This window comes from Protopterus annectens, chromosome 6.part0, assembly GCF_019279795.1.
Source record: "Protopterus annectens isolate FY-2018-M chromosome 6.part0, PAN1.0, whole genome shotgun sequence".
NCBI classification, from domain to species: domain Eukaryota; kingdom Metazoa; phylum Chordata; order Ceratodontiformes; family Protopteridae; genus Protopterus; species Protopterus annectens.
In genome coordinates, this window is record NC_056737.1 from 1,830,998,593 (window position 1) to 1,831,011,199 (window position 12,607).

A 12,607-nucleotide genomic window follows, 5' to 3' on the forward strand; every position below is an offset into this window, starting at 1 on the left:
TTCCATGAGGCTCCCACATGTGTGTAATAAATACCACTGAAAGAAAGGAAGAAGTGCCTTGTCTTCATTTAAGGTAAAATGTCAAATACAACAGTTCCAAAGTGTGTTGTTGATATTTTAATATGTGGAACTGACAGTTGAGAGTTCTAATTACCAAGGTAGCAGAGGTGTATACTTTTTTACCCCATCTGTCCAGACCTCTGGAGTCCTTGTCAGAAGGAGTAGGATTCTTTGTAGAACTAGCCTTAGCTCCTTTTGGTCCCTGTGTAATGACCTCCGGGTCTGCAGCAAGATTTCTGTACAGGTATTTGTTTGAATCTGGTACTCTGTAATACCTGTCAGGTTTCCTGGAATCAGGTGGGAGGGCATCAGAAATTAAACTGGATTCCTGGAAGACATCATCAACCACCTCTAAGATAGGAGGGATGGCCAAGGGTCTGTGCTGGGGCAAGTCTAGAAACTTTTCTCAGACTGAGGGAAGTCCTGGGATTCCCAGTGGAAATGTTCCCTGAGGGTGTAAAGGGTTTCCCTAAAGGAAATATCTTCTGGTGGGGAGGCAGAGGGAATGGATTCCTCTGCATCTGAATCCTCATAAGCAGTCAGAGGTTGTTTCTCTTCAAACTGTGAATAATCAGATTCCTCAGAATCCTGTTCTGTGAGTATATCAGGAAAAAGGTCTCTTTTACTTTTAGAAGTTGTGACCTGACTACCCCTGATAAGGGAGATAAGACCCTCTGCCATTTTAAGCATTTGTGTTTGGGGAGGAGGTGCAAGAGTAACATGGTGGCTAGAGGTAGTTTTCCTGGGAATGGCCTTGCCTCTAAGCCTAAGTGAATCTATCAGTCTGAGAGGAACAGTAGTCGTAAGAGAAAATGTCATTTTTTGTCTGGAATCGGTAGTGCAAAAGGCCTCCTTGGAAGCTGGTGCCTGCATCGTGGCTCCAGACCCAACCAAGGCAGAGACAACCAAAGGCTCAGAAGATGAATATTTCTGAGGAATACCGGACTCCGAAAGGGTCTTGGTAGAGGCCTGTGAAGGTATTGAATTGGGCATCAGGGGCTGCAAAAGTGCCTCATTGAATTCTGGAGAACTGACGACCTGCTTAGCAGTAGTGGTATTGGAAGGCTTGGCCTTGTGTGGCCTGTCTCTATCTTTATCCTTACGTTTCTTCGGAATGTCTATGGAAGGTTGGCTGACTGATTCCATCTTGGAATGTGAAGATGGAAGAACAAAAATCCCTGCCTACAACAAGAGCTCTACGATGAATGGTTCTCACATTAAAGTGGGCACAAACCAGCAATGGGGGACATCGTGATCTGGGCCTAAACAAGTGACGCAGTATGAGTAGAAGTCTTGGTGTAATATTTGCTTTCCTCAGACAAGACAATTGTTAACTTTTTCGGACATCTGTTAGTGCAAGAAAAAAAGGATCCCCAATGGGGTACTTATCTTTAGACGTTTTCAGCTGTAAATCAAAACTTTGGCAGTGACTGACTGGAACACTTGCGAAGTGCTTCTGCTATGGGTTCCATGCCAAGAAAGACTGGTGTAATGGTAGTGGCTGCTCTCCTTTATAGCACTGATGTCCTGATGTCAGGCAGCATGCGACAGCAGCCAACACAGAAAAACATTGACTCTGGTATTTGTGCCGGCCGAGGGCTACCACAGCAGGGATAGCCCACAGGTGATGACTGCAACAGTGAAACACGAAGAACATCACAATTTATATCTCAGTATTCAGTGACAACAAGAAGAGTTGTATGCTGTAGCAGAACATGATAAAGTGCATGTTTGAACTTATTGATCAAGTAGGTGTTTATGAGAGAAAACCCATACAACAAAAGAAAAAGAAGGTTCAAAGACACATGAGGGATTTTCAGTATAATTATGTTTTTACTTGGCCCAAGGAGAGTTCACCAGAAAATAATGCTAAACAACTGAGTGAAGCAGTCCAAGATGATGGTGAGGGAGCCAGTTCTGCATCTATTATAATGGCACCCAACCATAATGAGAATATTTCCACTCCCATGATCAATGTCTCTGTTTATGGTATACCACAGGATGGCAGGCTGGCTGAAAATGAGGTGGTCCAACAAGCTGATAAGGTTGACACAGTATGCCGTTCATTCTAAAACAACTGTTTCTAGTAGTGGGCAGGTTTTTCCTATGTTACCCCTTCCCTTTCAAGGAGGCAAGAAGGGTGTCAAAACCAGATTTCACAGCAGGGGAAGAACTAAGAGAAAGCAGTCCTTCAAAGAAACCAATTATCCAACCATAAAAACGATGTGGCAAAAGAGAGACAGCAATTAGTTTGGAATATATTGAGGGATAGGTTCCTGACCCAGAGACTCCCCATACTTTGAAATAGACTGCCCATACATGTCAAGCAGAGTGCCTCCTTGGCCCTCTTCAAAAGAAACCTTGACAACTGGATAGGAGATAGGAAATTTACCCCGGGGATCACGTCAGTCACCCTGCTAGACAGGAGTCCAGGGAAGTAAATATTGCGGGAAGAAATTGTCAGGGAATTGTTATGGCTAGCCTAGTACCAACCTATGAACCTATAAAAGTTTGTCAGCAGCTGAATATCAGGTTCTTAGTAAGGGCCTATCTTTTATACCTGCTCAGCAAGTGGACTTGGCTGACACTATTGCTGATTTAAAGCTTTTTAAAGCTTTTTATTAGAAATCCAGTGCTTAAGTTAATGTTTGATAAATAGACTGATGTTACTGTAGACATGCATGTATTTAGAAATCCCACTGCATACACACCACAGAACCACCCTGTATTAGAAGTGTTTAGTTGGATCTGTGAAGGAGAAATATATGATTTGCTGTGTAGTAATCAGAGACATGGATTTGTTAATTTGACCAAGGATGAGAGGGAAACTTTGAAGACACTGCAGATGGATAGATCAATAGTCTTAGACCTGCTGATAAGGATGGTTCTGTGGTTGTGATGGATAGGGCATTCTATTTATGAAGATGAATGAAATGTTACAAGATAATAGTCTGTTCAAAGTCATTGAAAATAGTACAATAACCTTGATGTCCTAACAAATTATAGCTTCATTAAGTGACTGTGTGAGTGCTGGCATAATCACTAAAGAATTGTTCCAATATTTTATGGTTGAGAATCCATTAATTCTCATGTTGCAGAGATTGCCAAAAATTCATAAGGTCCCATTGATACCCCCATTTAATCCTATAGTATCGGGGGAGGGTGGCTCACCAAGCCTCTATCAGTATATTTTGAGAAACAGTTGAGACCTGTTTTAGATCAGTAAGGGTTAGTATTATGGGACAGTAAATATTTTTTTGCAAGATTTATACAATAATCTTAAAGAAAGTGACAACAGAATACCCACATACATGGTGACATTAGATGTTCAGTCTTTGTACACTGTGATTCCGAATTTAGAGGGTATACAGATGGTAACGGAGTTTGTACAGATAAACAACATTTATTCCATTGATAAGATACAATTTATCTGTTTTTTGCTTGAGTTGGTATTAGAACATAATTTTTTTTTTATTTTTGATGGGGTATACACCTACAGACTGCTGGTGTAGCTATGGGCACTTCTTGTGCCTATAGCTATGCCAACATACTGATGGGCCAATGTGAAAGCATTTATGTCATGAATGATGGACAGTATAAACAATATATAAGATTGTTTCATCATTTTGTAGATGATATCTTTATTCTTTGGACAGGAGATCAGGAACAATTACTGACCTTTTTCGATTATTTACAAAATAGCAGCACATTTCTTAAGTTTAGTTTAAACTTCTCTAGAGAGAAAATTAAATTTTTGGATATTGAACTAGTTTATAATTCAGATGGGCAGTTTAATACTAAATTATATAGGAAGAGATGTTATAGAGTCTCATATTTACATTGCACAAGTATGCACCCCCCCCACCATGTTTTTAGAAATGTAATTAGAGGGCAGGCTATGAGGACATCTAGACTTTATGCCAGGGACTGAGAACTTAATGCTGAAATACATGAGACGAAAGTCGATTTTTTTTGTGGAGGGGATACAAGAAGCAAGATGTCGATGAGGCAATACTATTAGCCAAAAGTAAAAGAAATACAAGTGCTAAGCCTTATTTTTCATCTCCCCATAGGGAAATTTCAGTTAGTAATTATGAAAGGAAGAATGTTACAGTTCCCTTAGTTTATAGCATGGATGTTGATCAAATAAAACAAGATTTTATGAGAAATTGGCATATACTATATACTGAGAGAGAGATCAGTGTGATGGTGGGGGAATCTCTGAGGTTTTTGTATAAAAATAAAAAATCTCTTAAAAGAAGTCTTTGTTACCCTGCTAATAATGATAATATTCATCCTAGATCAGATAACAGTACTACAAGTAAGTGTGGGAAGTGTACTTTTTGTTGCTATATAAATGAATCAGGGATCTTTGTTCATCCTGACACAAGTATAATGTATACATTTACAGCTGCAGCTAACTGTGAAATCAAGAATTTGATATATATCTAGCTAGCTGCGCTTGCAAAAAGAATTTATGTTGGCAAAACGAATAGACGACTAAGGGAACACATAAGGGACCATCTTTACTGTGTAAGGAAAGGTCTCAGATATAGTACCATTGCCAAACATTTGTTAGAACATGAAGAGTCACATCGTTTTACATTTTTAGTCATGGAGACTATTAAAGATAGTCTCAAACAAGGGGGCGAGGTTAATAATACATAATTTGTTGAATTTAGATGGATTTTTAAGTTAAGATTGCACTTGGGACATGGACTCAATAAATATGTATCTATGAAACCTGTTTTGAAAAGAAGGAGGCTGAAAAGGTTATTTTAAATGCCTTTTGTTTTGTTTTGTTTTGTTTTCATATCTTGCTGAGCTTCATTTATGCCTGACGGAGAGTACTTCTTAAATAATCTGAATTACAGAGCTACATAAGTATATTTTTCATACTTTATCTAATTGTTCAGTGCTTCTTATCATCACTGCACTGGTTGTATTTATTTGCGTATCAGTACTGCATTGTTTTTTATTTATTTGTGTAACAGTTCTTCACTAGTTTACTGCACTATTTTTATTTATTTGTTTGACTGAATTATTTACTTTTCTGTGTCTCCATTTATATAATTGCTGATCTGTGGCTGACTTTTTGTATAAACAAACAACTGTTGCACCCGGGAAATAAACGCTCCTAAAGCAGGTGCTGATAAATAAAATTATAACGAAAGTGCAAAGGAGCAGACCAGGACTGTTCTGCAATACCCACATAGACTAGGTGCTCATGAAGAACAATGTCAGTTTTAAACTGTTCATACAAAGTCCAAAAATCAGTAAATCCACTCAGCTCTAAATAGTCCAAGTAGTTTATTTCGAAATAAAAAATGAGGTAAGCGCTTTCACCTGTTAGGGCTTCTTCAGACCAAAAAGCACTTAATTAACAAAAATCAATTTATATGCAAACTAGCAGTACTAATCATGACATCATATCCTGCTATAAAAAATGAATAAATTACAAATTTAAACACCTGATATTGACACTATATATATTATAACATAAAAAAAGAGAATATATGTTATAAAATATATTAAAATGTAATAAAATGTGTACATATTAAAGATATATAATGAATGTATTAAAAATAAAAATGTATACTGATGTTATATACAAAAAAATATTTGTACAAAAGGCAGCAGAATGAACCTTGTAGGGTTGTATGACAAAGTAAAAAGGTGACATGATTAAAAAATGAACTGTATGTGCAAAGAGACAATGTGTGCAAAGATACAGTATATACATATAGCTAACATAAAACTCTATATAAAATTAAGACAAAATTATGTTAAAACTCTATTTAAAAACTTGCTAACTCATTACATAATCAATCAAATAGTCAGCAATTTGATTGATTATGTAATGAGTTAGCATGCTTTCTGCATCTTGGTTTGTGGTGAAACTATCTGCTGTAAGCATGCCTGTTCAAGAGAAGTGAGAACTGCAATTGCGACTTTTTGGAACTAACTCTAATGCTGAAAAATGAAGAGACATTTTTTTAAATGGGAGCAGGAACATTATGTCAGAAGAATGCAATGTCAGAATTAGATCTCTTATCATAACTCTTGATTAAACTAAAACTAAAATTTTTTTTTTTCAAAATAGTTCACTTGTCAGCTATAAGTGAAAATTCAACCTTGGAATTTTGTATTGCTAATAATTGCAATAATTATACCGATCTTAATAACACAATTTTACTTTTTGCACAGGTTTATAAAACTGATGGGACCAGCACAGATGTACTACACAAAATAACAAAAACTGTCAGGGCTAGTCATCTGGTGGTGTAAACACTGGCACTAGATGATTTGATTACACTGACTATTGATGATGCAACATCCTGACCCTAGGGCCAGATCCAGCACAAGGCAACCTAGGTAGCTGCCTAGGGCTCAGTGTTGGCTGGGGGCCTGACCATACAGCAGATATGTTAGGAAAATACTCCAACAAGGGTTATCACCTGTCCCACTTTGTGAGGGACAGTCCCTCTTTGGGCAGTTGTGCCCTGTGGAAAAAAAAAATGGCAAATGCCCTGAGATTGTAAGACAAAAATAATTCCTAAGTTTTTTTAACAGTTGCATAAAACAGTTATTTTTTTATCTGCAACACCTAAATGTTACAGTATATGAAATAGCATAAGCAACTCAAGTGCTACAAGAATAAGCATTTATTTTGGCAAAAAAGTGAAGTTCTATCCTTTGTACTGGTCATGGGCATGTTTTGTCCTGTAAAATCTGACATTTCTACAACAAATATCCGACTTTGGGCATTTAAAAAGGTGGCAACCCCCCAGAAAAAAAAACAAGGTCCAAACATTTCCTGCAACATTAATAATAATAATAATCATAATAATAACACTAATAATATTAATAATAGTAATTGTTCTTAATAAAACAGGAATTTCCTGTTTCACCTGCAGTGGCTCTGTCACTTTCATTAGCAATGTTTTGAGCCAATGAAAGGCTTCCAGGAATGGCATGGAACACATGATCAGCTCTGAGCTAATGAAGCACATGGCACATTACTTCACTAGCAGTGTGCTGTTGTGTAGTCATTGTTGAATGTTACTATAATATACTCTTCTCTATAAGATCAAACTGTAAAGGATTTCAAAATTTCTTTAAAAGCTGTTACTCTGGTAATTAGAACAGAGGACTAAAGCTCCAACTTATTAACGAGCTGCTTCCTGTGGCAAGGGTGCAGAGTTTGAATCTTACTTAATTTACCTACTGTGTGACAGTGAGCAAGTCACTTATCCAGACAGTGATTTGGAGCAATTGTGAATTCAGGCTAGGCTCCTTAATGGTTGCCAGGACTGAATGCCTAGTAACAATGAACCTGTTGTCATTTGCCAGCCATTTCCTATTGGATAGTTCACAAAATGTTATGGGAATATCATCGGTACACAATTTGTTAAAGCATCATTGGCAAATTATTTCTTAAGGCCAACAGACACTTCATTTGTAGATGAAGAACTGATATGCAAAGTTGTTCACAAGCAACAACCTATGCATTAGTAATATTTCTCTTTTATGTGGAATTATTCAGATGACTTTTATTTCTGCAGAGAAATTGCTAAACCTGGTGTAAGACCAAGAAGAAGCATTGCTGCTTCTTTTTGGGAAGACATCATACTTGCTTGCAGCACCAAACTGGCCACACCAAGTTTGGTTGCTTAGGGACTCATGATTGAAGGAAGTCTGTCAGTATGTCCTAAATAGTTCAAATAAGTCCTGTGATTCAGAGTCTACCAATGTGTCCTACACCTGTGCAAATAAGTCCTGCAATTTGGAGTTTGCCAGCGTGTCCTACACATGTGCAAATAAATCCTGCACTTCATGTACAGTATGATATGCAAGGAACATAAGCTAGCTGTATATTACAAACATGTGACATCTGTAAAGTATGGCTGTTGCCATTACTTCAGCTTATAATTATTTCTAGCACTATGAGGGGTTCAAAATTGGAAGGAGGATGGTGTGTAGGGTGCATAGATGCCATTACAAGCACCCAAAACTGTGTACAGATAGTTGCAAGTTACCCACAGTCTGTCATATTGTACTTTTCATTTGTCCAGTGTTGATATGCAAGAAACAGTTATGTTTTGCACATGCTATCATTAGCCTAGATATATGCATATTGGCTGCTTAAGCAGCATGGTCTTTGAATTACTCTCTGCTATGCACTGACCACTCAAATGTCATTAAATGAAGCCCTAATTGGACAGTATGAAGTAACAAGTATTCTGCTGTGCAGAACCTTCTCCACTGAATATTTTAAAATATGGACTCACTGCTACACAGAACAGCTACTCATGGCCCTGTTCCATGTAGATGATTCTCTAATGCTCAGTGGAAAGCACTATTATAAATCCTTTTAATGATACTGAACGCATGTGCTTCTAAACAATTTCCTCCATTATGCTCTAAGTAACATTTTGTTGTTTATGCTCTTTCACCTAGTCTTACTACTTTGACTCATATTCAGAGGTTAGAATGTAGTTTAGGAGATCATCCTGTTGCTAGGTATTGCTATTATCCGTAACTGACAACAGTATGAAGTACTGAGAATGCCCACCTTATCTTACCAGTACACTGTCTCTGTTTTGAACTTTGGAAGTCACGCATGTAGTTTGGCTTTTTTCATGGTAATTGAACTCAAACTGAGAGTCACTAAGTTTGTAAGAATTAAGAAGTGATTGTAAATGCAGCAACAGTAGAAGCAAACTTACTCTGTCCTAAATGCATGCTATTGCATGTGTGGCTGTTGTAATTGTTAATTATATACTCACTTATTCTTTTCTAAGCTTTGTACTGTCACTGCAGACTTGTTAGTCTTACTTCTATCCCAGGCAAAGTTACTGTAAATATCATGAAGACCATACTCATGGAATTATTTATTTGCTTTTGTTTATCCAGAAAGTCCTTATGGGAACTGAAATGCCCATTTTCAGCAGAGGCCTGGGGAGAAAAGCTCCAAAACAATGAAAAAAAATACATTTTTGAAAATTCAAAAGAAAAATGGTCAACAGACATTATTTGCAAAGTATTTCAAAGCAATTGATGAATACACATTATTTACAAAGCATAACAGATTAAGAAAATACATGTTTTCAAGATATTGTGAGTAGAATCAAAAATACTATATTAGTACACTTGTATAGTATCCATAGTGGACAGATTTAGGATTACAGACTTCAAACTATAGGTGTGGTACAGTTCATAGTTTATTGGTTGCAAGGTGATATTTTAGGCTGGATTTGAAATGTTGCAGGTTATTTAAAAGTTTAATGTGATTTGGAGGTTTGTCCATGCCATGTAGATGGCAACAGAGACTAATGAGTCACTCTAACGATTATTAGATTTATTAGCAAAAGTTAATTTAAGTTATGATGGTGTTAGGGCTCTATTTGGTATGTGTCATTAGATTAGATTTCACAGCAAGGATGTTTTAAGTGGATTTGTGAAGTATTTTCTTAATACTGATAAAAATATAAACTTAACCTGCATGATTTGAATGTGAAAGTTTTTTACCTGTGGCTACCAGCATGGCTTTAGGTAGCAAAGGTGTCATCAGTCTAACCTGATCTATGCCTACCCTCTAGGACTTGGTCATCACTAAGTTGGACAAGTGAAACCATGTGTATTCAGTACAACTGAGCTTCAGCAAGACATTTGACACCACACCTTACCACACAACATTAAGGAATTCATGTATTTTTAGTTTTCCACAGGATAAATAGGCTGGTCTGGTCTATAGGCACTTTTGAGTCATGATGCAAGCCACAAAGTACAAGGCCTCCTTGAAACTGATTACATGTATAGATCTACAGTCATAGGACTGCATACATATCTGCTGACCTCACAAGACTCAAATATAGTGAAAGTTTTAAAACATGAGGATAATAACTCTAAGATAACTTCCCTGCTTAGTTTAGCAGAAGCATATCAGTGTCACGCGGGAATGGAAATCAAGCAGAGGTAGGCAAAAGTCAGGGAGAAACTGAATGTAGCAAAAATTAAAAAGAAGGAATATAAGGTGAAGGATCAGATGAGAAGGCAAGAAATGTGGAAAATGCATATATATAGTTGCAAGTATAGGAAACTCTTGGAACAACCTCATATTGATCAGGATCGAACACAGGAATGGTTAAGAAAAAGTGAATTTAGGCGAAAAGGTGAAAGGTTGATATTGGCAGCTGAAGATAGTGAACTATGTATACATTGGTTTACAAAGTCCATTCAACATGTGGGAGAAACAAATATAGGTTTTGTAAAACAGAATTGGAAACAGTCACACATCTTGTTGCTGGTTGTGCTATACTAATGACAGAAGAACTGTATATTAAAAGGCATAATAATATGGCAAGACTGTTGCATTGGGGATTGTGCAAACATTATAACAGTGAAGTAGCTGAAAAACACTGTAAACATGAGTTACAAAGCATTATATAAAATGATGAAGTTTATATCACATGGGATCACCCATTACCAACAGTTCAAAAATAGATGGAAGCAAACCAGATATAGTAGTCCATGAAAAGAAGACAAAGTAGCATTGTTCATTGAAATTGCTACACCCAGTGACTACAGTGTCTTACGTACAGAGAAACATAAAGTCATAAAATACCAGAATTTGCAGGCAGAAACAAGGTCTATATGGAAGAAGGATATCCAGACAGTTCCAATAGTAGCAGCAATGAGTTTTATAAAAAATAATTTACAATCGTACTTAGATATGTTACCAATACATGTAACCCCATATTGTGATTACTGGGCACATTGCGGATGCTGCAAAGAGCATTTCTGACTAACATTAAAGATCAAAACAAAACTAATTTCATGAACGTTATTCATACTTTGGCTTAGGAATGGGGTCCATTCTGGTTATGGTATTAGAAACCCAAAAGACTTGGAGAAATTAAAAAAAAAATAGAGAGCTAAGTACATTACATGAACAACAGTGCAGAGATACTGCATAACTGGTTATATGACAAAGAAACAGACTCAAATTCACAGAAACTCTCGTAAGCTAACAATTAGAATAAGGGATAATAACAAAGTTTAATAAAGTCTATGGAGTGATGGTTCATACAGCAGATAGAAGCTAGTTGATAATATGAAGTAGAAGGTAGCAGTATATGAAGGAGGGGGTTGCTTGGAAACACAGCCAGTAAACAATGATATTTTTCATGGTCCATTGTTGGAAGTGGTCTTGTTTAACATATTTGACTCATATTGTAGTAAGGCTTGAGAGCAAGAATGGTCTGTGTCCTGTTAACTTTAAGATTTAAAAGATGGTCAGAGCTGCAGGGGTCAAAGTCCAGAGAGCCCTGTTACAGCATGCAGGTCAGAAGGACTGGTGCTAACCTGGATTTAATGTAAAAGGTGAAAGAATATGGGGCTCTGATGGGCAACATTCACAGTAAAACATATTTTCTTGACATCATGATACTAAGGAGGTGTAGTGATGAAAAGGATCCACAGGTCATTATCATATCTAACCAGAATTTTGCTATCCAATGTCAAAGGGCAGTGTCAAAGGTCACCAGGATGCTGGGAGTGCATAGGTTTGGCAGTCAGTTCCAAAAATGAAGAGGTCATCTTTCCATTGTTCAGTGCACTGTCAAAGCCTCATATGAAGTACATACACTTAGTTAAACAGAGCATACATTAAGCTTGTAGAAAACATGCAGTGCAGACCTATGGACACATTGATGAGAATGGAATAGAGTATTAGCAACAGTTGGTTAAGTTATGAGAATGTTAGAAGAAACAGGCTAGTGCACATTATGCAATAGTTCAGAACACAGGGCAAGAACTGTGATGATGCTTGTAACGCACATGATGTCATCCGCAAGTGGGATGAAAGAAGCTGGTAAAGAAGGCTATCAGGGGGGTCATGGCTGATAGCTAGAAAGCAGACAGATCAGGACAGACATACGGACATAATCTCACAAAAAGAGACAATAGTAGGATCCTGAAATGCAGTACCTAAATCAACACTGTAATGTAAGTTGTCAGTAGGGTTCAAGGACAGCTGAGACAGAGAAAGGAAAAAATGGATTGGATCTATATGGGCAGCTACCCCTGGGTCTTCTGATGGCATTCTTATGTTTTATATGTCTCTCAATTGTTAATTATAGCTAAGTCCTTCACCTCATTGCTTAGCATTTTATTACTAAGTGCAGATAAAACTGTGGTTTGTCAGTAGGTTAACATGAAATTATGGTAATGTTTGACCCTGAAGTTTCAAATTTCTTTTTTAGTACCTGTAGTAGAGTCCTGAGGTGTTCTGTAGCTCCTCTGCCACAGCACAGTAAATGGTTGTCTGGGCTCCTTCAGCAGGTGTCTTGAGAAAGAAATGGCATACCAAAGTCAGGAACATCCTCAGAATCGGAGAGTTAACAAAAAGATGCCTGCTGATTTCTGTACGTATCACTCCTGGATGAAGACAGTATGTAGTAACACCACTTCCTTTAAGAAAATATCAATATCAGAATAAATATTCTCCAGTAAAAAGCAGACATATAACTTTTTAACTCTCATA

At 37.1% G+C, this 12,607-nt stretch overlaps 1 protein-coding gene across 3 annotated transcripts in view; it reads right to left on the minus strand.

The window, feature by feature from the left end:
- LOC122804952 (retinol dehydrogenase 12-like) overlaps nucleotides 1-12,607 on the minus strand; it is a 495,784-nt gene that overhangs the window by 16,625 nt on the left and 466,552 nt on the right. For all 3 annotated transcript variants that reach the window (XM_044075182.1, XM_044075180.1, XM_044075181.1), the window contains one exon: nucleotides 12,330-12,534. In XM_044075182.1, the coding sequence (XP_043931117.1) occupies nucleotides 12,330-12,534 (205 nt within the window). The remainder of the gene's footprint in view (nucleotides 1-12,329; nucleotides 12,535-12,607) is intronic.